Below are 20366 nucleotides of genomic sequence, written 5' to 3'. Positions count from 1 at the left end.
TGCTGCTCAGTTGTCACATTAAGTAGATATTTTCCACATTGAAGGTAGGAACTGTTTATTGTGATTATATACTTATATATGTATATACACAGTAGTTTGCATATACTGAGAAATCCATACCTGTTTAATTAGCTAAATATTATACATTATGAATGTATTATAATTACCAAGATTATAATTGAAAACTAAAGAAACTTTTCAATATAAATGCTTAGTCTGTCTTAATCACTTGTGGAAAATGTGATTGTGATTGATACCTGTCCTATCAGGTTTCTGCAACAAATAAGAGACATGTAGAAAAAGATATACATGTAGAGATGTAGTTCAAAGAATTGACTCAAGCAGTTGTAGGTGCTGGAAGGTGTGATATTTATAGGAGAGGTGGACAGTTTGGAAACTCAGGTAAGATGATACTGCATTCTTAAAATAGAATTCTCTTTTTCTAGGAATGTTAACAATGTTACAATGAAATTACATGGCTACATTAGATAGGTTAGAAATGATAATCTAAAGCTTAAATATATCATCATGTTAATTAATATTATATTGTAATATAATTTTGTGTTTATTATTATAATTGTATGTTATGCAATTATATTACATATTATATCTATGCATATTATATCTAACATATATTTATATATGTTCCAAATCTGGGACAATAGGACAAAACAAGTTAAGGCCTTCAACTAGTTGAACAAATTTCCTTCACTTAAAAGTCATTTGATTGTAGAAGTTAATGATATCTACAAAATCCCTTCACAGCAATGCTTAGATTATAATTAGATTAAATAACTGGGTTTTAAATCTAGCCAAATTGACAGAAAATACTAATCATCATATCTACCAAAGAAAGAAATGTTTTACCATTGTGTTGCAAATTGAAAGCAAGTTTGAAATTGGAGAAATAATTTGGGGGGCTTCCATATAATGACCTTACTAAGTGCTTAATATTTGTTATGATGTTTAAATTTCATTAATTGATAACAGTAGAGAGAAAATATGAAGGATATTATGTGTAGGTATATATGCGGTTTGAATAAAATGTAGTTTTAACTATCCCATGATTAATCACAGTTTCTTCTTGGCTATGGTAACACATTTCCATTCTTATTTTTTCAAAAGTTTTGATTCATCTAAAATTTTATATCAATTTTAAATTTTCTGAGATGAATATTATGTACTGGTATATTTTTAACAACTTAATACTTCAAAAATAAATATACCAGTGAAAATATCAAATATATTTCCAGACTACCATAAAATTTCTCCATTTTCTTCACTTGACATAGATATATTCATTGTTTCCTTTTAGCCATTTGTTTCCAGTGCTTAATAAATTACTTGTTTTGAGGCATTTCTGTTTTTAAAAGAGGGATCTAGCTGAGTGTGGTGGCACACAGCTATAATCCCACAGGCTCAGGAGAGTAAGACAGGAGGATCACAAGTTCAAAGCCACCTCAACAACTTAGTGAGGCCCTAAGCAATTTATCAAGATCCTGTCTCAAAATAAAAAATAAAAAGGGCTGGGGATGTGACTCACTGGTTAAATGTCCCTGGGTTCAATCCTGGTACTTGAGAACACTGAAGAATCTAGATAATCAGTCAAAATTAATTTTCATTCTTCAAAAAAATGACATTTTTATTTTGGAATTTCTAAATTAATTTATAGAGTGTAGTCTATTTTATTTCTTCCATATGATCAATAATAATAAAATCTAAACAATCACTATTGAGCCCGTGCATTATCTCAGTGCTGCAATATGGATTATTTCTTTTAATCTTCATAATAACTCTAGGAGATTACAGTAGTGTTATTTTTCCTATGGTACCAATAATCAAGTGGGTATGGTAAGTGGCTAAGTATGGTGGAGCTAAAATTCCAACCTAAATAGTCTGACTTCAACTCCAGTCTGTTCTGACATCTTGCCTCTTTAAACCATTTTGTCACTGCTACAGAGGTAAAGATACAAAAGGAACTGAAGCAAGGCTACCTGTCTTTGTGGATGTATTTGGTCATTTCATTACACAGGCAAAAGTAATTTGGGGTGATGACTTGTTAGCATAAAATTTACAGTTCCTTTGTTTTGAAATATTTAAATGTTTGCATTCCTTTACTGGATAGTAGGAAGATTCAATCCATTGTATAAGTCATAATTGAGTTCCTTAAGTAAAACATTCCTGAGCCAGTTTCTTAACTTGTCTTCATGCCCTCTCCATTCCTGTGAACTAATAATAAGTTGAAATAATGTTTCACAAAAATGAGCCAACAGTTTCTGAGCTTTTATGTGAACAATTCTAGAAACTTGGACAGAAACTCCAAAGAAATATGTTTAAATTCCTCAACCCTGACAAAGCTAGCTTTTCTCTCAGATTGATCATGGTAATATTAATATGTAAATTATAGATTGGCTATGTTTGAGAAAAGGCAGTGAGGTGACTTTTAATGCAAGTTTTAATTATGTGTTTACTGAATGATTAATCATCAGGTTCTGTTAAGGAACAAGCTTCCTTTAAAATATGATCTGTTCTGCCCAGAACAAGACCTTTAAAATATGATCTGTTCTGCCAATCCATGTATCTGTGTCACCTCCTGGAAGAGGAATCCAGGTGTGGCCAGCATAGTCTTTCTACTTCATACAGTTCTGTAGCATATTAAGTACATATTTAAGAAATACTAAGTAATACTTTTAAAATAAAAGGCTAAATTAGAAGAAGTGGTAGTACAACATTGTATTTGTATAAAATTTAGATTTACTTACAAAGTGGAACAGTATACCACTGCATAGGGCAAATGCCATAGAAACAATAAATAGTTTTAAAATATTGACTTATGCTGCTGATAAAGACTCAAATGGATTGGATGCTTTTATATAAAATAATGTAATTTATTCTTAGGTCAAATATATTTAGTGGTGGAAGGACCCACATAATAAAATGAGTGCATCTTTCTACAGCATAAGTGTTCCTCAAAGTTAAGAAATATAAAGCATCAGTACAATTGCATATATACTATAAGTGCAAAATTCCTATGCATTTGTAAGATAAATAACAAATTTAAGAGAAATTCCCAGTTTACTATGATCTGCTTCAGTTGCTCTCCCCTATGAATGGGGAGAATATGAATATGATCTCCTCTTAGGCATATATACTGGTGAATCAAAAGAAAGTCAGCTAAGTTACTTGAAGTGGTATTTTTGATGTCATGTCGACTTAATATTCAATTTTCTGTATTATTTTTGAACCTGGTAAAAATTCACCACTACTATTTCTAACCTTCCTTTAATTACACTCCCATGTTTCAGAATTAGGGCTAGTAAGAATGCTTTTAAAAATGCTGCTATTTAAATAGTAAAAATTGAATTCCTGAGTGTTGTGAGATTTCATAAAAATATTAAGTAGGTTCCTAACTGCTTTGGATTGTTTCCCATTGGTTGTAGCACAATCAAATTAATGCACCTTCCTTAACACTCAGCATCAGTTGTTCATATTCTCTTCATCAGTCCAGAAAGTTACCCGTCATTTTATTAGAAGCATGCATACATATTAGTTTCAGTAGCACCACCTAAGAAACTAGTAAATATATTTTTTTTATTCATATGGTTGCTAACTCTCCAGTCCAAGAAAAATATTGTTCACTGGGATGATGTGCTATTTGTCTGTCCCGCAACCTGTTCAAACAGATTGGAAGGAATTTCATTGGCCAGTCAATGGAGTTTTTTTTAATTCAGTGATTCTGATAATTTTTTAGAAACTTGGACCATAGTTTTCCTGTTCACTATATGTCTCTTACAAGGACCAGTGAGTGTTTGCTTGTTACTGGACATGGATTGCATACCGGTCAGGCACAGAACTCATACAAATTATCTAGTTGACAATATTGACTACGAATCTAGAATGAAGAACAGGAAAAGAAGAAATATAGTAAAATGTAGCAAATTCATAAAATCTGCCTCTGAGTTATTATTTGGTGAGAATTCTGATAAACTTTAAGCACTAGAATGTAATTATTCTACATGTAATTTTTTCCATATTATAATTTTTTTCCCATTTTCATCAATTACGTGTGTATTAAGAACTTGAACTGTGGGTATGTCAAAAGGCATTTCTTCTATTACATTTTTTTATTGAGGTGAAATTTCTATTCTATAAAATTAACCATTTTAAGGTGTACATTTTAAAGGTATTTAGTATGTTCACAATGTTTGTGCAATCATCACCTCTATATTGTTCCAAACAGAAATCATTTTATTATTATATTTATTTTATTATAACATCGAATTTTATTATATATTGAGTACCATACATGCAATTCTTTATTACTTCATCCAACAATATAGAGATCTGTTATTATCTGATTTTTCAAGATAACAAAATACAGTTCAGACAGCTCACATAATTTATTGAAGATCATAATATGTTGCTTAGTCAGGGCAAGTCTATTTCCAAAACCCTTGTGTATCCCATTGTGCTAAACCAGCCCTCATCTTAGTAAAATTTTTATTAAAAACAAACTTCTAAGGCATTCGTATATTTTTGTGTGCCGGCAGGCACTAATGTTGCTGTTATTCCACTGTGTTATTTCAGAAAAGTGTTTTCACAAGAGTTTGCATTGTGCAGACTTCTAACATGTCTAAATATTTTCTCAAGATTAAAAGGTTTGTTTACTGTTGTTATTTAGCAACCATCATATGGAGATAGAATGTTTTATTTACCATAGTATTCCTTAATTTTACAGATATGCTTCTTCTGTGAAGGATGGTTCCCAGTATTTTGTGCTCCTGATTGTGACAGACGGTGTTATCTCTGACATGGCTCAAACCAAGGAGTCCATAGTTAATGTGAGTAGGGATCTGGAGTCTTGGGCTAAGGAATAGCATGGGGCCCCTTAGGTTGAGAACAGAATCTATTTTAGGTGACATAACAGTGAAATAATATGCCCATACCTTTGCAGCAGATTGTATTCTTAACCTTATCCAGGTAATTCATGTATATCTTTACCATTGATCCATAAGGACACGTCTGGGTAAATAGTTCAACTGGCACAAAATTCTTGCCTTGAAAATAGAAAGTAGCAGTATTAGCTTAATGTGTGTTAGTGTATTTACCTCTGTTAGTTGATATAATTGTATGCAGTGTTATGACTTGTAAAGATTATTTCATAACATTTGCATTCCAGTTACAGAATTGTGCTGTCTAATTCTATAGAACTGGGCTTGATTTAAAAACCATCCTCATTTTAATTCTTAATTGTATGTTTAGTTTCTATTACTATATAAAAAAAATTTTATAGTACTGGGGGTTGAACCTAGGGATGATTTACCACTGAGCTACATCTCCAGTCCTTTTTATTTCTCATTTGGAGACAGGATCTTGCTAAGTTGCTAAGGCTGGACTTTATCTTTCAATCCTCCTTCCTCAGCCTTCCAAGTTATTTTGATTACAGGCACATACCACTGTGCCCAGTTCTGTTCTAAATTGTCTATAGAAGTCTTTATTTACTGGATGATAATCTATTAAATCGTATCCACTTTTACTCACCTTCTACACCTAGGCTTAGCAATGATTGGCACAATGTAGACATTTAATGAAAAATTAGTTTTAATAAAAGAGAAATACAACTGTTTGGTGTAAGAAAAAAAACAGTTACATGTGGGGAAAATCAAATGCTTTATAGATTTTCTTAGAAAAAAACAAACATACAAAAAGGTGGTAAAGGCAGACAATTTTTTGTTTATGTGTTTTTAACTAGACATGCTTGGAATTTATCTACTTCCTTGATGCTTTCATCAGCGGCATTAGTTTGCACTTTAAAATATGGACTTAATAATTTAGGGTTTAACTAATTGGACATGATGCACTGAGAAACAATTATTCATAATTTATTGACCTTAAGACTGAAAATGTGTTTGCTATAGAGTGCCATCTATCTGTTGCTGGATCTCATCTTCTTGCCATTTAAATATTTAAGGTGATAATATAAATTAAGTAATACAAATGATGGAAAAACATCAAGCATTGAGTATCCCTCACAATTTCCTGGATATTTAATACATAAATTAAGAATTCTGAAAATTATTTTCTATAGTGATCATTTTTTTTCCTCATTTACTGTGAAAATGGCTTTTTCTAACCTTTGGTATAAATGAAGTAAAATATGGTAGTACTATTTCATGAATCTGGCAATGATTTGGTTTCCCCCATCCCTTAGCAACTGATAGATCCAGGGAGGAGAAAGAAAATGAAAAACCAACTGAAGACACCCAACATCAGCTTAGAAAGATTTTGGCTGAAAATAGCAATGAAAGTATACGTTCCTTGGTTTTGTATAGAGCTGGTTATTCCTGAAGAATGCTCTACTGGGTTAGCATACTTAGAGAGTTTGGAAAGGATAAGAGTGGAATCAAGTATATCATTCTATTAATAATTTTGGATACGTTTAAAAACTGTGTTAACGAACATCTGTGAAAACATCAAATCAAATTCAGAATATTATTTTCTTCTTCTTAATAACTAAGTTTCTCAATTGAAAGCTAATTGTGTTATTTTTTCCAAAGGCCTCAAAACTTCCAATGTCAATCATTATAGTGGGTGTTGGACCAGCTGAATTTGATGGTAAGTAGTAAAATTGCAATAGCATTCCTTGGAAATCTATTGAGTTTGATATGTCAAGCTCATAGACTTTTATTGTTTTTTCCTTTGTAGAAGGATGTGGTTGTTTGGGTTTGGATAAAATTTCCAGGTAAACATAAAAATAGACAGTTCATGATGATGTCTGTTAAGGTAAACAAAGTAAAAGGTACCATCTTCCAAATAGGACATTCTCTCCCTAATTTTCAGATTAATTCAACATGTAGCTTACCATTTCATGAGCGATAGTTTATACCTCAAAATAATATTTAAGACTGACAGGGTGATAAATTGAGTTTTGGTTCCCGAGGCAAAACACATTCTGAGTTCACTAAAAACCTTTAAGGATAAGCGCTAAATTAATAAATCATCAAGTTGTGAAAAGAAATGTTAAATAAGCATAATATGTTGATTTAATAAGTTTCCAGACCCTGGTTTGTTGATAGACATTAGTTTTATAAATAGAGAAGTGCTGTCATGTGAAAGAGCAAAGTAAAACGAATTGGAACTGACCAGTTGAAATTTAATGAGACCTTAGATGATTATGCTAAATTGGCTCATGAGTGGTTTTCTTTGTGGACCCTGGCCTCATTCAAATGTCAATTAAGTTACAGGTGTTTTGTAACTAGTGATCTGGGTAAACTAGGCATAATCTGTTTCTAGTCATCTGGTGAATTCCTTTTAGGAAACTGTGCTGAACAATATCCTGACCATAGAACATTCACGTGGTTCTAGTATTTTTATTAACAATGGCTATTTATTTAGCTCGGGACTTTGGAAATGAAAATACTTTTAGAATGTTTGGAACCATCCTTGGTAAGTTACTGGTTAAATTAGGCACATATGTGGCTCATTTGAGTATGATTATGACCGGGTGATTCTTGTTTAACCAGCAGACTCCCTGCCTAAGGATAGGGCTGATCTGTCAGTCTCTGATACAGCACAAGGGGCAAAGCTATCTGGCTGACTTTGGATTCCCTTAGATTTTTTGCTTGACAGATCATCCTTTTCATGATCGTTATCTTACAGTTTCTAAAGCAAAAGTCATTTAGTCCTGACTGCTACTGCTTCTGCTAATATTTTCTCTCAGTGTTTGCATCAGCTTACATAGTACTTCAGGCGTGAATTTGAAACACCTCTCTGGAGCTAGGAATGCCTTCTTTTCGATGCTTGTGCACCTGATAACGTGCAGTAATCAGTGATGGACTGTGATTCACAAACATTGCTGATTGCTGGACTAAACTCATTTTTTCTTCAGCTACTGTTTGCTTTTAGCTCTAAATGACTCACCACTCATGGGTACATCTCAGGTCTCCAGACACCTATAGAATTTTGCTGTTAAGTGTATGACCTCCATGATAGTCAACCTCAGTCCCATCTTCTTGTTCAAGAACCCCCACACATGGTGCATGACTACAAAGCACTTTCCTGATATTTTTGGTCATGTATTTCTATGAAGAACAGCAGGTACAACCATCTGGACACTACCCTCATCCCACAGCCACATCTATTTATCTTCTTTTTTCTTTTGTTCCCAATGAATTTGTTATGTTTTGAGGTATAATTCATCATTTCCCTCCCTGATTCTGAACTAATTGGAAAAAAAAAATATTCAGGCATCACTCAGACCAGCATATCAGCTTATATTACCAGCAATGCAGAATTTGAGATATGGGGTGATCCTGTGAACAGAGTTGGACTTTCCATTACCTTTAGATTAAATGACCTCATTGTTATCTGCAGATCTCCTGATGGGGTAGAACTTTAGCTGGTAAACATTCTGTAGGAGAAACTACATTTATTCCAAGGATAGGGGAAGTCAAGTTTATTTCTTTCTCCTAATCTTAGTAATCTTATGACTCACTCCTCTCTCAGAATGTGGTGGTTACAGATAGAAAGGGAAGTTACCTTCCAAGTAGAATCCCCTCCAGGAAATTAGACTGAAACTTTCCCTGGGGAACATGTGAATATGGAATTAGTATCATGCAACACCTGGTTTCTATTTTCACCAGAAATAACTTTTAATAGGATGGAAAACTTTCAGGATACTCAAGAGTACTAGAAAAGTCAACTATCCTGTTAGGAGACAATAATGCATAATATAGAAAAATCTCTGACTTACAGTCAGATTACTGCTATCCTATCAGAAGATCCTCTTTTGGAACTTTGAAATCTACCATAGAATAAATTTACATTTCATATATATAATCCAGGAAAGTAAAGAATGAAATCCAAATTGCAGATTATATCTGTTAATCACATAAGTCTACATTTACACAGTTTTAATCAGAAAGACATGGTTGGCATGAACAAGAAATGCAAAATTTTCTATCTGTTCTTGAGAAGAGAGGAAATAAGAATAAACTATTAGATTAGTGAATATTCTCATTCATTTATACATATGTGTGTGCAATGTGTATATATGTGGGGGGGGGCGGGGTGTGCACGTGCACTCAGGATTGAACTCAGGGCTGCTTAACCACTGGGCTACATCTCCAGCTTATTTTATATATTTTATTTAGAGACAGAGTCTTGCTGAGTTGCTTAGGGCCTCGCTAAGTTGCTGAGGCTGGCTTTGAACTCATGATCCTCCTGCCTCAGCCTCCCAAGCCAAGGGGATTACAGGCATGTGTCACTGCACCCAGCCATTTCTATATTTTAATAAGAATAGTTTTAAATGCTCTTTGTAATTTTCCTTGGTGACTTTCCTCTCCAATATAAAGCACCTTCATTAATAAAAAATGATTCCTCCAAATATGGTTTCTTTATCCTTAAAAGACAGTCAAAGAGTAAACTTAAAGTGGCATCTGGCCATCAGCTTTGATGAAAGTTGGGGAAGGACTAAATAGAAGGGATTCTAAATTCATTTTCTCTCATGGCTAGAAAGAAGTGCAGGTCTGTCTCTCCTGCACCTCTTTCTGGGCTGGGATACCTGTAGGGAATGGGACTCATAATCTCTGCCTCCTTGAGAATAAGATGGTCTGAAAACCTGAAGAGTGGATGTGGCCCCTCACTACTTGCACACCATCCCTTCTCCTTCTCTCAAATGCAGAGCCTCCAGCTCTTGCTGCCTGAAACCTTTTAACCCAAAGGGCACGTTGAAAAGAAAGATATGCTTAATAAGATCTCATCCTTATATGGATTACCTGAGTTATGTCGTTGTCTTCATTAATGACAATGAAACATTCTCAAAGACCGATAGATATTGTAGAGGACTGTGGAAGGTGAGACCTAGATTATCACTGGATTATTGTATTCTGACTGAGCACTATTTTGTTTTGGGGGGTAAAGAGGCAAACATAATTGCAAGTGGCTCTCTGGAGTCTGGTGAATGTCATGTGAATACAAAATGAATTATAAGTAATAGAATTATACTTTAAGCACAAATTAGCATCCCTCATGTAATTAATTATTTAGAAAATTCTCACTGAAAACTTAATAAACTCTGGAAAATGTTCTTAATCGCAGCATGGCATTCTGTGCCACCAGCTGCCCCATTGTATCACAGCATTTCCAAATACCAGCTGATCTATGCAATGCTGAAATTACTTCTTCACCACCACCAATAACAACAAAACAAACTTTCTAAAAACCGAACTATCCAATCAGTATAAAGACTGATAAAATGTCACTTTATTTTGTAATTTATTTATAAAGTAAAAATTGGGCAATGTGGACATATAGCTTCGTTGTAGTTCCAATGAGAATGCAGTTTAACTTGGCATCCAGAATTCTAAAATTGCTGCCAAATTTATTAAATTGGAAAGAAAAATTAAAATTTAATGGGCTAATATTACTTGCCCAATCAGTCATAAAAGCATGTAACTAAAGTTTAGAACCTGTAGGAGAGAGAGATGGACCCAAAGACTGTTCCTGAATGTACTGGCTCTGCCTATCTCTGAAAGGGCATTCAAGGTCTTGTCTTGCTTTTATCAAAAAGTGGTATACTCAGTCATGTTTTGTGGGAGAAATAAATGAAGAGATGAAGGTGGCAGGCTTACTGTCATTACATAGAACATATTGCTGTGTACATATATATACTGATATCTTACTGTCTATAGTTTTAAATTTTGATAAAAATATACTGAATAAATCATTGAGTGTATTTTATTTTGAAGCAATGGTTGAATTGGATGGTGATGATGTAAGAGTCTCCTCCAGAGGAAAATATGCCGAAAGGGACATTGTGCAGGTAAGAAACTAAGCAAAAATTGCCAGGTGCAGTGGTGCATGGTTGTAATCTCAGTGGCTGAGGGGAGGCTAAGGCAGGAGGTTCATGATTCCAAAGCCAGTCTCAGCAAAAGTGAGGCACTAAGCAACTCAGTGAGACCCTGTCTCTAAATAAAATACAAAATAGAGCTGGGGATGTGGCTCAGTGGCCAAGTATCCCAGAGTTCAATCTCTGGTACCCCCAAAAAAAGAGAGAAGGCGGGGGAGAAACTAAGCAAAAATTATGTTTTGTTCATTGTGAAGAGCCCATGTCTGCTCTAATTTAAAATAAGCAACTTACTTACATTGAAATCAGAAATTTTAGATTCTGTTTAATTAAGTTGGTTAATTCTCTGTGAGATGTTATATTAAGTATTTCTCCTCCTTCAGGTTCATTGGTATAAGTGGAATTACTAATAAGTGTTTTTCCTACTTTACTATTTTCAGAAAACATCATTGTGACTTTTAGTAAAATCAAAAGCTAGAAACATAACAGTCTTTTAAATGATGCCTGTCTATTCATTCTTTAGTCCTCAGGAAAAACTAAGTGTTTCAAAACAGCTGACATATATCCAGATTAAGTAAACATAGTAAAAAATGTACAAATAAAATAGTTACAAAAAGATTATAATTATTGTCACATTTTCCCCATAGATTATAGTAAGGAAAGTGGAGAAATAGATCTTAAAATTACATATATGTAATATGTGTGTATAAAATATATAACAATATGTTATAGTCATAAGTTTTACATATAAAATGTTAGAATTAAGAAATAACCTAATTTATATACATACAGAGATATGAAAATTGTGGTATATATGTGTAATAATAATTGTAACGCAAAAAAAACAAAGTACATGTATAAAGACATGAATTGGCATGAACATACTTTATATACAAAGACATGAAAAATTGTGCTCTATATGTGTAATAAGAATTGTAATGCATTCCACTGTCTTGTATTTTTAAAAAATAAAAAAAAGAAATAACTGCTGAATACTATTTGGGGAGTGAATAGAATTAAAACATTCAATAATCAAAGATTCAGCTAAAATTTATAACTGAAAGCAAGGAGTTAATTCAACTAAACAGTTGCATATTTTAGAGTGTCCATACTTTTTAGGTTATGCAAAGGGGAAAAGGCTTTGAAGCACATCTTTTAACTAGGAAATGAAGAGGGTCTTAGTATTATTTAAGCACAGTATATAGAAGTTTTTGGATGAACAAACAATGGACTTCAGTATTATCTCCAAAATAATCAAACTTATATATTTACCTATATTAGAGCTATTCAGAGAATATAATTTGGAATCATTCAGAATTTGGTTCAAATCCTGACTTGTGATAATTGGATAAACTCTCAAAATTTCAGTGTTCTGCAAGGCAAATAGCATTGTGAAAATTAAGTGAGATGACTTACATAAAATATATTTCTGAAATAGAAGTCACTAAAAACAACAAAAATGATTAATATAGTGAAAGAGAAAATAATGTTAGTTTATAATCAATTTATGAATATGATCATGTAAAGAGTAAATAATGTTCCTAAAGATTAAAAAAACACTTTTGCATTAATTAGTAAAATTAAATTTTAAAACAGAAACAACCATATAAGTTTTTTTAAAAATAATTAAATATGATTTAAACTTCCACTCTAACATAATTGGTAAAGTAAAAAGCACACAGATATACAATAAATGATTATAGACTAAAAGCATCTGAGAAAGATGACGTGTTGATGTCATGTACTTAAGAATCTCATGGTGTTTTTTCATAAACATATAATTATTCACCAACCTCATCAGTATAATTATAAGTCCAAGTAATTACACACTTTATCTAAAAGCTTTCTGTAATGTCCGGCTCACAGTTTCCAAGAAATCACATTACCAGAGGGAAGTATGAATTTGAAGTCATTTAGAAAGTGTCATGTTGCTGTTGTGATGCATTGTTATGAAATTAGCAAGGGACACCTTATATCTCATAGTTCCTTCTAGATGATGCTTGAGAGAAACTTAGTGTACTACTTCCTCCCCCAGGAAGTAGTCAAGATTGTTCATATCACTAAGATTTTCTTTAAAAGAATTGATATGTGAGTGATAACAAAGAGTTATGCCTGCTTGCATTTATAAAAACAATGCCCTTTATTATGCAACGAGGCTCTCAGTGGATTTACTCCATTGAGTAGAATATTAAGATAGGACCCATATATCTGTGAAAGTACAATTTTGACACAATCTTGAAGAAGCCAGTAAATCTCTAGTGACCTTTGTTTCATTGTGTGTGAACTCAAGTTCCTTCATCTTCGCTCTTCCCATGATGAGTCTCAGAAGAAGTAAAAACATAAAATACTTGTTGTCTACCAGCATAGACATATGTTAGTGTAATTATTTAAGTTTCCTGTTCTTGATAATCAGAATCCTTATAACTAGTCCTTCAATGATACCGGGATTTCCAAAGGTTTTGAACATACCTGGGGATATAGGCAATGACTTGAAGGATTCTGCCACAAAACACTGAGCTGAAAGAGTAGGGCATTCTTAGAGACATGGACAGGAAATTACAGTACAGCCAGCAAATGAGGAGCCTCCTAATGACAAGGGACATCTTGTTTTACATTTCATTATTCAGTTAAGGAGATTTTATGCACTCTTCCTAATTTCACAGAGATGTTCCTCAATGGGGATTGACCTTTTCAAAATAGTAAGCAAGCCAAACATTTACATTATGTTGAAGAACTGGCATCTTGTCTCACATCTTGAATAAGGTTAAATATTCCACCTTCAAAGCTGTCCATGTTCTCCCAGCCTTTGTAAACTGCTTTAAATGAGTTATTTTCAAGAATAGAAGCATTTTTGAATATTTAGAATATTGAGGTTGCAGGGGCACATCTAGGATAATATTGTCAATCTTCCCTTAATATTGTCCATCTCCTCTTGGCCAGAAAATATCTATAAACAAACTAGCTAAACTATTACCAGAGAACAGGGTCCATTTAGACTCCTTTATTTTTTTCTCTTCTTTCCATTTCTTACATTTTGAAGCTAATCATGTTAAATAAACCACAAATAAAACAGATTTCTCTCATAAACAAACAAAAGCCTAGGACTACAAATAATATGTAGTTGAGGTTCAGCAGAGACTCAAGGGAGTCAAGGATAGTAGATTGGGTATTTATTTTTACATCAAATCTTCAACAGCTTCTTCTCATAGTAGAAATTTCTAACTCTGACATGCTTTATGTGCTGGTCTTGGTACAGCATTACATAACTCCCTCCTTAATTAGCTTTATGAAACAGGTACTTGGATTACTATATTTTACAAAAGAAAAAAAAAATGAGTTCAATTTTCTCTTGTCCATAATCACACAGCTAACAAGAAGTGGAATCTGGATTTAATTCTAATATATCTGATTGTAATATTCTGAAGTATTCTGTATGACTTTGATTCTAAAACATCAACATAGCATTTAAGAGTCTCTATGACCTGACCCCAGTTTTCCTCTTCAGCTAAATACACACACAAACATACTAGATTTTATGTAGACAAATTAACTGTACTTATACCACATAATTTCATAATATTTACTCTTATTCTGTTGTCATTTTACCTCTGATGTCATTTGCCTCATCTGTACTGATGGAAATCTTCCATTTTAAAATTTCCCTCTGTCTTACCCTCACTCTCACACCTGAACTAGTTTCCTCTTCTTCACTTTGTTCCCGTATCATCTTATATCCTCCTAAACATGCTAGTTCCTTTTTGCCTACATTCTCTTGCACATAAAGAAACTGTGGCCTAAGTTGGGAAGCTAAACAACTATGCCAGGTTGCTTAAGTCATAAATTGATAGGTCGAGATTTCCAACACCATTCTGATTCCCAAACCTGTATTCTATGATAACATGCCTACTCCCTTAAAAAGCAAAATTCTAAACATTATTGGGATCTATTCCCTTTTTCAGATTCCTATAGTAGATAATGGATCAGAGTTGGATTAATTTAGGTTCAAATAATGACACTTGTTACTGTCTGAGAGGTGAGTTAATTAAACCGTCTTGAGTTTCAGTTTCCTCTTATGTAAATTTAAAATATGGATAGACACTTGTGAAAATTAAATGAGGTATTATACTAAAAATCCCTTAGCAGAAGTCCTTTCACTGAAGAGTTGCTCAGTAAATACACTAATATCAATATCAATATCAATTATTATCATCGGCTAGTGTGTTGGCACAGTGTGATGGGAAGGCACTTGTTTGTCACCATTTCAAGTATCTGTACCTTGACACATGTAGTGAATCTCATGAGTGATTATGTCTCATTGCCTTGGGATTCAATTTCATATGACTATAATATAAACAGTAAGCAAGATGAGTTCCTGTGGTTGTTATTCTAAAACTTAAGTGAGTTATTTCCTCAAGTCAATATATGCAAAGGCTTTTTATTTGTTTGTTTGTTTGTGCTGTGGATTGACCATTGTGTATAACTCAATGCCATTATTGCTAGCTGCATGCAGTTGCTGACCAGCATATCATTTCCTGAAAAATTATATTTAAATCATATTTTCCATTAAAAGGAGAATAATAACCTTGAAGGCTTAGACTTGAAAATCACTAATGGAGCTCTGCACAGTAGGAACAATCAAACAAAATTGAGCAGAACAGCAACTAAAAGCCCATTTGCCCGAACTAATTCCAACTTGTTTTCACAAACAGGCAAAGCCAGCCATTAGAGCAGCCATGTGGAATGTTTTCCTTATACTTGTGGATTTTGAGAAAAGGATGTAGAGTATAAAGGGTACCATATTTGTATACATAATGCATTTATTGATATTTATCATATGAATGTAATAAATTATTGAAGAGTGAAAATTTCTCTATTTATTTATTTATTATTTAATTTGAATGTTTTAAGGGTCCAGCTGAATTCATGGTCAACCTGCAGCCACAAATGTGTGGGAATTTTTTTGAACAAGAAGTCCCCAAGTTGAGGACTCAGAAATGAGGTTGAAAGAGAAAATAAAGAGTGGCCTGAGTAGTTGAGTATGAATCTCTAATGGTAGAAGGCCATGATCCATCTTCCAAGAAAAATGAGGGCATATTTCATCATGAAAACTATAAAATATGACACTAATAAGAGGTAAAGGAAACGAAGAGTCATTTGCCATTTTCATTTCTCACTTATAGAGTGGACTGAAAAATTGAATGTTCCTTTGGAAAAGATATAGATCATTTAGGTTAGTGAGGAGAAAGTTTCCAACTTCTTTTTCTACTCCCCACATATATGTAGGATGAAATGTGCTTCTGTGGAGGACAGTGACTTGCTGGGACAGCAATTCTCAACCTCGGGCTCAAGTGGCACATTAGAGTCTATGACCCCAGCTGATATGCCTAAATTATATGAGATACATATTCCCATGCTTGGTTGAAAAGTAGGGTTTCTTTCTTACCCATCATTTATAAGGAGACTTTACAAATCTGTATAAGTGTGTGAGATGTGAGAACAGTGGCTGGGAACCTATAGTTGTGACATTCTAGAGAATCATAAAAGTCTGAAATGAATTTTAATTTACTTCAATTTTAAAAACCTATAGATTCTATAACACCTGCTAGTAAGATGAAAAAAAAACAAGTGTTCAACATACCAAAATTCTATGAATTACTGTTTTAGATTAGTTGCTATCGTACTTCCATTTGAGAGAGATAAAATATAACTCTTTATTCTCAATGGTTGATATGAGTGTGAATAGAAAGCTGTTGAGAAAAGCCTCATATTTAAATTGATAACTCAATGAATGAACAAATGGGTGAATAGTATTAGCAATGATGATAATGATAACTATCATATATGAGTACCAAAATCAGGCCTCAAACCTAAGAAGTCTAATTCCAGAGTATGTGATAATAAAGGGTTAAAAGATAAGTTTCATGTCCATGATATGATAAGAGGTAAAGAATCAAACAAAACTAAAAGACCAAAGTTAGGGTAAGACACAAGCAGACATGATCTCCCCTTTTTCTAAAGAAATATCCACTGTTTTCTATTTTCCCAAAATGAACATATTAGCTACACGTTTTCAAAAAACTAAACCTATAAAGAAATAGTTTAAAAAATAGCTATATGTATACTAACTGTATCAATATTCCTAAATGTTAATTTGTAAAATGTCATGACTTTTAAAGAATAAAATAACTATAACTGCAATTGTAATTTGTTTCCTCTTAATCCTTACCTACATTGATTCCTATTTTCTCACTGTTCTAATTCAAGTTTCAGAGAGAATATAAACTTTAACTTTTTTTGTCACCTCTCTGATTTTTTGTTAAAAATGTCAAGTCTTGTGCATAGCTGTATAATGTGACATCACAAAAGTTCACATCCTCCCTGTTCTCAGCTGAATTACGTTCACTCTTAAGTTTTTCTTACCCTGACTTAGCTACCTTTAGGGGTAAGAGGAAGATGTGTCACTTTTCTATCACATTGATTTGAAATCTGCTCTGAGTTTTACTCCTAATAGCAAAACAGGATAACATTTTAGTGACAAAGGTATGCTTCTGCCTGTAGCGTGACTTCTTTTTTTTTTTTTTAGTTTTATTTTTTTAGTTGTATATGAACTCAATGCCTTTATTTGTTCCTTTTTTTTATTTTAATGTGTTGCTAGGATTGAACCCAGTGCCTCACACTAGTGACTCAGTGCTCTACCACTGAGCTACAACTCCAGCCCAAACATGACTTCTTTTAAAGAGAATGGAGTAATTTTCTCCTTTTAAGAGGCTTTCACTTTGTTACAGACATTACACCTGCTATTTGATTTTTCAAAATCTTAACTTGGTTTACTGTAGCAATGTGATCATTTTGTGTTTCCTAACAATAGTTGTTTTTTAAATTAATTTATTTGTTCTAATTTGTTATACATGAGAACAGAATGCATTTCAATTAATATTACACATATAGAGCACAATTTTTCATGTCTCTAGTTGTACACAAAGTAGAGTCACACCATTTGTGTCCTCATACATGTACTTAGGACTGTTTAATGATATATACTTTTTTACACTGAATTGAGTAATATTTGCTCCTTTTTCTGCATTGGGTAATAAATACTTTTGGATCCGAACTCAATTAGACATGTATTTATTCCATTTGACAGGAAACTGAGCCCTGAAGAGGTTACATGTTCCATCCTTTGGGGGCATCTGGCTGGATATAGAACTCAAAACTGCAGAACACATGTAGCAACATAATCAGTATGTCAGAACCAAGTGGCATTAGTTTTGCAGGAAAAAAAAGAAAACAAAAGAAAAGAATTGTACCCCTTTTTAGATAAAGTATATATTAAAAGCATTTGTTTACTATTATAGTTGCTTATAGTGTATCAAATATTTTTAAATGTACTATTATCATTCATCTCCTGGTTATCCTGGGCTTCCGTGATTCTCCTCTCACCAAATGTGCTGATTTTTGTCTTTTATAGAGATTATGAGCCTATGAAATAACTTTCTTTTGCCTCTGTTTTAGTTTGTGCCATTCAGGGATTACATTGACAGAAGTGGAAACCACATACTGAGCATGGCTAGACTGGCCAAAGATGTCCTGGCTGAGATCCCCGAGCAGTTTCTCTCCTACATGAGGGCCCGAGGAATCAAGCCATCACCTGCGCCTCCCCCATACACCCCACCTACACATGTGTTGCAGACACAGATATGACTGTGCCCCCAGATGCTCGTGTTACCTACACATCAGTCAGAGCTGCTGAGTCAATGCTTTGTGCCTGGTGCTCTGTAATGAACCAGGGATCAAGATACTTCTCTCAGTTTGGTTTCAGCAGTACTAGTTAACGTGCTTTCTTGGATCCAAAATTAATTCTCTTCCTAAACCAAAACTGTAAATATGGTTGTTGCATGAGCAACAGAAAAAAATGTTTAAATGCTTGAAGCAAAGTACGGATGTCTTCTCTGAATCTTTAATTTTTTTTTTTTTGACTGAACAGCTAATTTCCAATGTATTGTTGGGAAAAGCACAAACTATGTTTTTAACTCAAATATTGTCCTCGACTGCTATATGTATAGGAGAGCAGTCTCTCTGTATCAATGTTTACATGTTACTACTTTTTAAATTTCAATACTTTTATAACTGTTCTTAAGAATAAGAGTTTTGAATATTGAATCCTTTGTCTTCTAAATTGCAATAGTTATAATCACAAGAGCAATATCTCTTTGAATGACTGTCTGGACAAATACATTTGCAAATAGGGAAAGAAGATACTCTTGTATTTCTCAGAAACTGAATTGTCTTAAGAAGCCACATCTGCTTAGTAATTAATTTTTCTGCAATGTTTGCCAAGTATGGGAGTTTACGATTAGCAGATGTCTATCCTATAAGAATACAATTTTTTCCGGTTCTAAATTTAGACAGCAGTCAGTTTATATTTTGTAATGCTGAATAGAAGTAATAAAAAGTCAAACATTGTGAACTGTAAATGCACAGAAAATACATTATGTAAAAAGTAGCATCCTTATATTATAATGCTGTTTAGAAAGACTAAAAACCAAGACTATTTAACTATGAACCATGTAGCAGATGTTTTAAACTTTTTATTCCATTACATCTTGTCTAGATATTTTAATTCAAAGGGATACTGGCTCTCTTGATTGGAATTCCTTGTTCTCACCATTCCACTTTGCCACACAGGGTGCACAGGCTGGAGTCTTTTGTGAAATTCCCAGTTCAATATATACAACTATGTGACTTAGTGCACAACACATTTGTGAAATAAACTACTCCTATATACTGATCTGCCTGTCCACAATTAATTGTAAAGTTTTTGCATGTACAGTTTTTACAAGAATTAAAGTTTTGTGAAGTTGTGTCTAAATTAAAGCATTTCTTTAGAACAAATGGCCTTAAACTCTCACAGAATTCCTGGAAATGATTGTGAATTGCCTTCAAAACATAGAGAAGTGTTTTTATTTATTTTTCTTTTGTGTCAACAATGTAACTGCTTTATAATATTTTTTCCTTACCTATACCCTATTTAATACCAGGTTTATTTCTACTGTACGTGGTTCTCTTTGTTCCAACTTGACCTACGGTGACTTTTATAAGCATGAAACTATTTTACTGAAAAACAAACAAACACATTCATCCACATATCTAACAGAATCAATGGTATATGACTGTAATATTAAATTGTCCATTTTTAAGTCTGTATTAAAATCTTCAAAAGGATAACTATTTGCTCAGTATGTTTCATATATGGGTGACATGAAGTTTTATGCTTTCCTCTACTCTACTCATCTCAAATATTTATGCCAGTCTAATTTATTAACCTGCAGATTTTTTTATTTACTTTCATTCATCCTTTAAAAAAACAAACAAAAAATAAACATGATCAATATTTTCTTCTTGTCAAACATCAGTTACTTTTCTTTGGACTCACCAGAAAAAATAATGCACATGTTCTCATCTAAATAATACTGTACACAGACCAAGTTGGAATAGATGACCAGGAAAGGAGCAATCTCAA

The 20366-nt window shown here is 33.1% G+C and overlaps 1 protein-coding gene across 1 annotated transcript in view; it reads left to right on the top strand.

Moving 5' to 3' along the window:
- Window positions 1-20280, top strand: part of CPNE8 (copine 8) — a 205492-nt gene extending 185212 nt beyond the window's left edge. Inside the window, exons 17-20 of the mRNA XM_081311441.1 lie at window positions 4739-4841; window positions 6558-6615; window positions 10749-10822; window positions 18359-20280. Coding sequence (XP_081167567.1) covers window positions 4739-4841; window positions 6558-6615; window positions 10749-10822; window positions 18359-18547 — 424 coding nt within the window. The 3' untranslated portion in view covers window positions 18548-20280. The remainder of the gene's footprint in view (window positions 1-4738; window positions 4842-6557; window positions 6616-10748; window positions 10823-18358) is intronic.
- Window positions 20281-20366: the final 86 nt, after the last annotated feature.

Source organism: Spermophilus citellus, assembly GCF_964194105.1.
Source record: "Spermophilus citellus genome assembly, chromosome: 10".
Lineage (NCBI taxonomy): Eukaryota > Metazoa > Chordata > Mammalia > Rodentia > Sciuridae > Spermophilus > Spermophilus citellus.
Note: the sequence above shows the minus strand (reverse complement) of the source record. Positions and strands in the feature narration are given on the sequence as shown.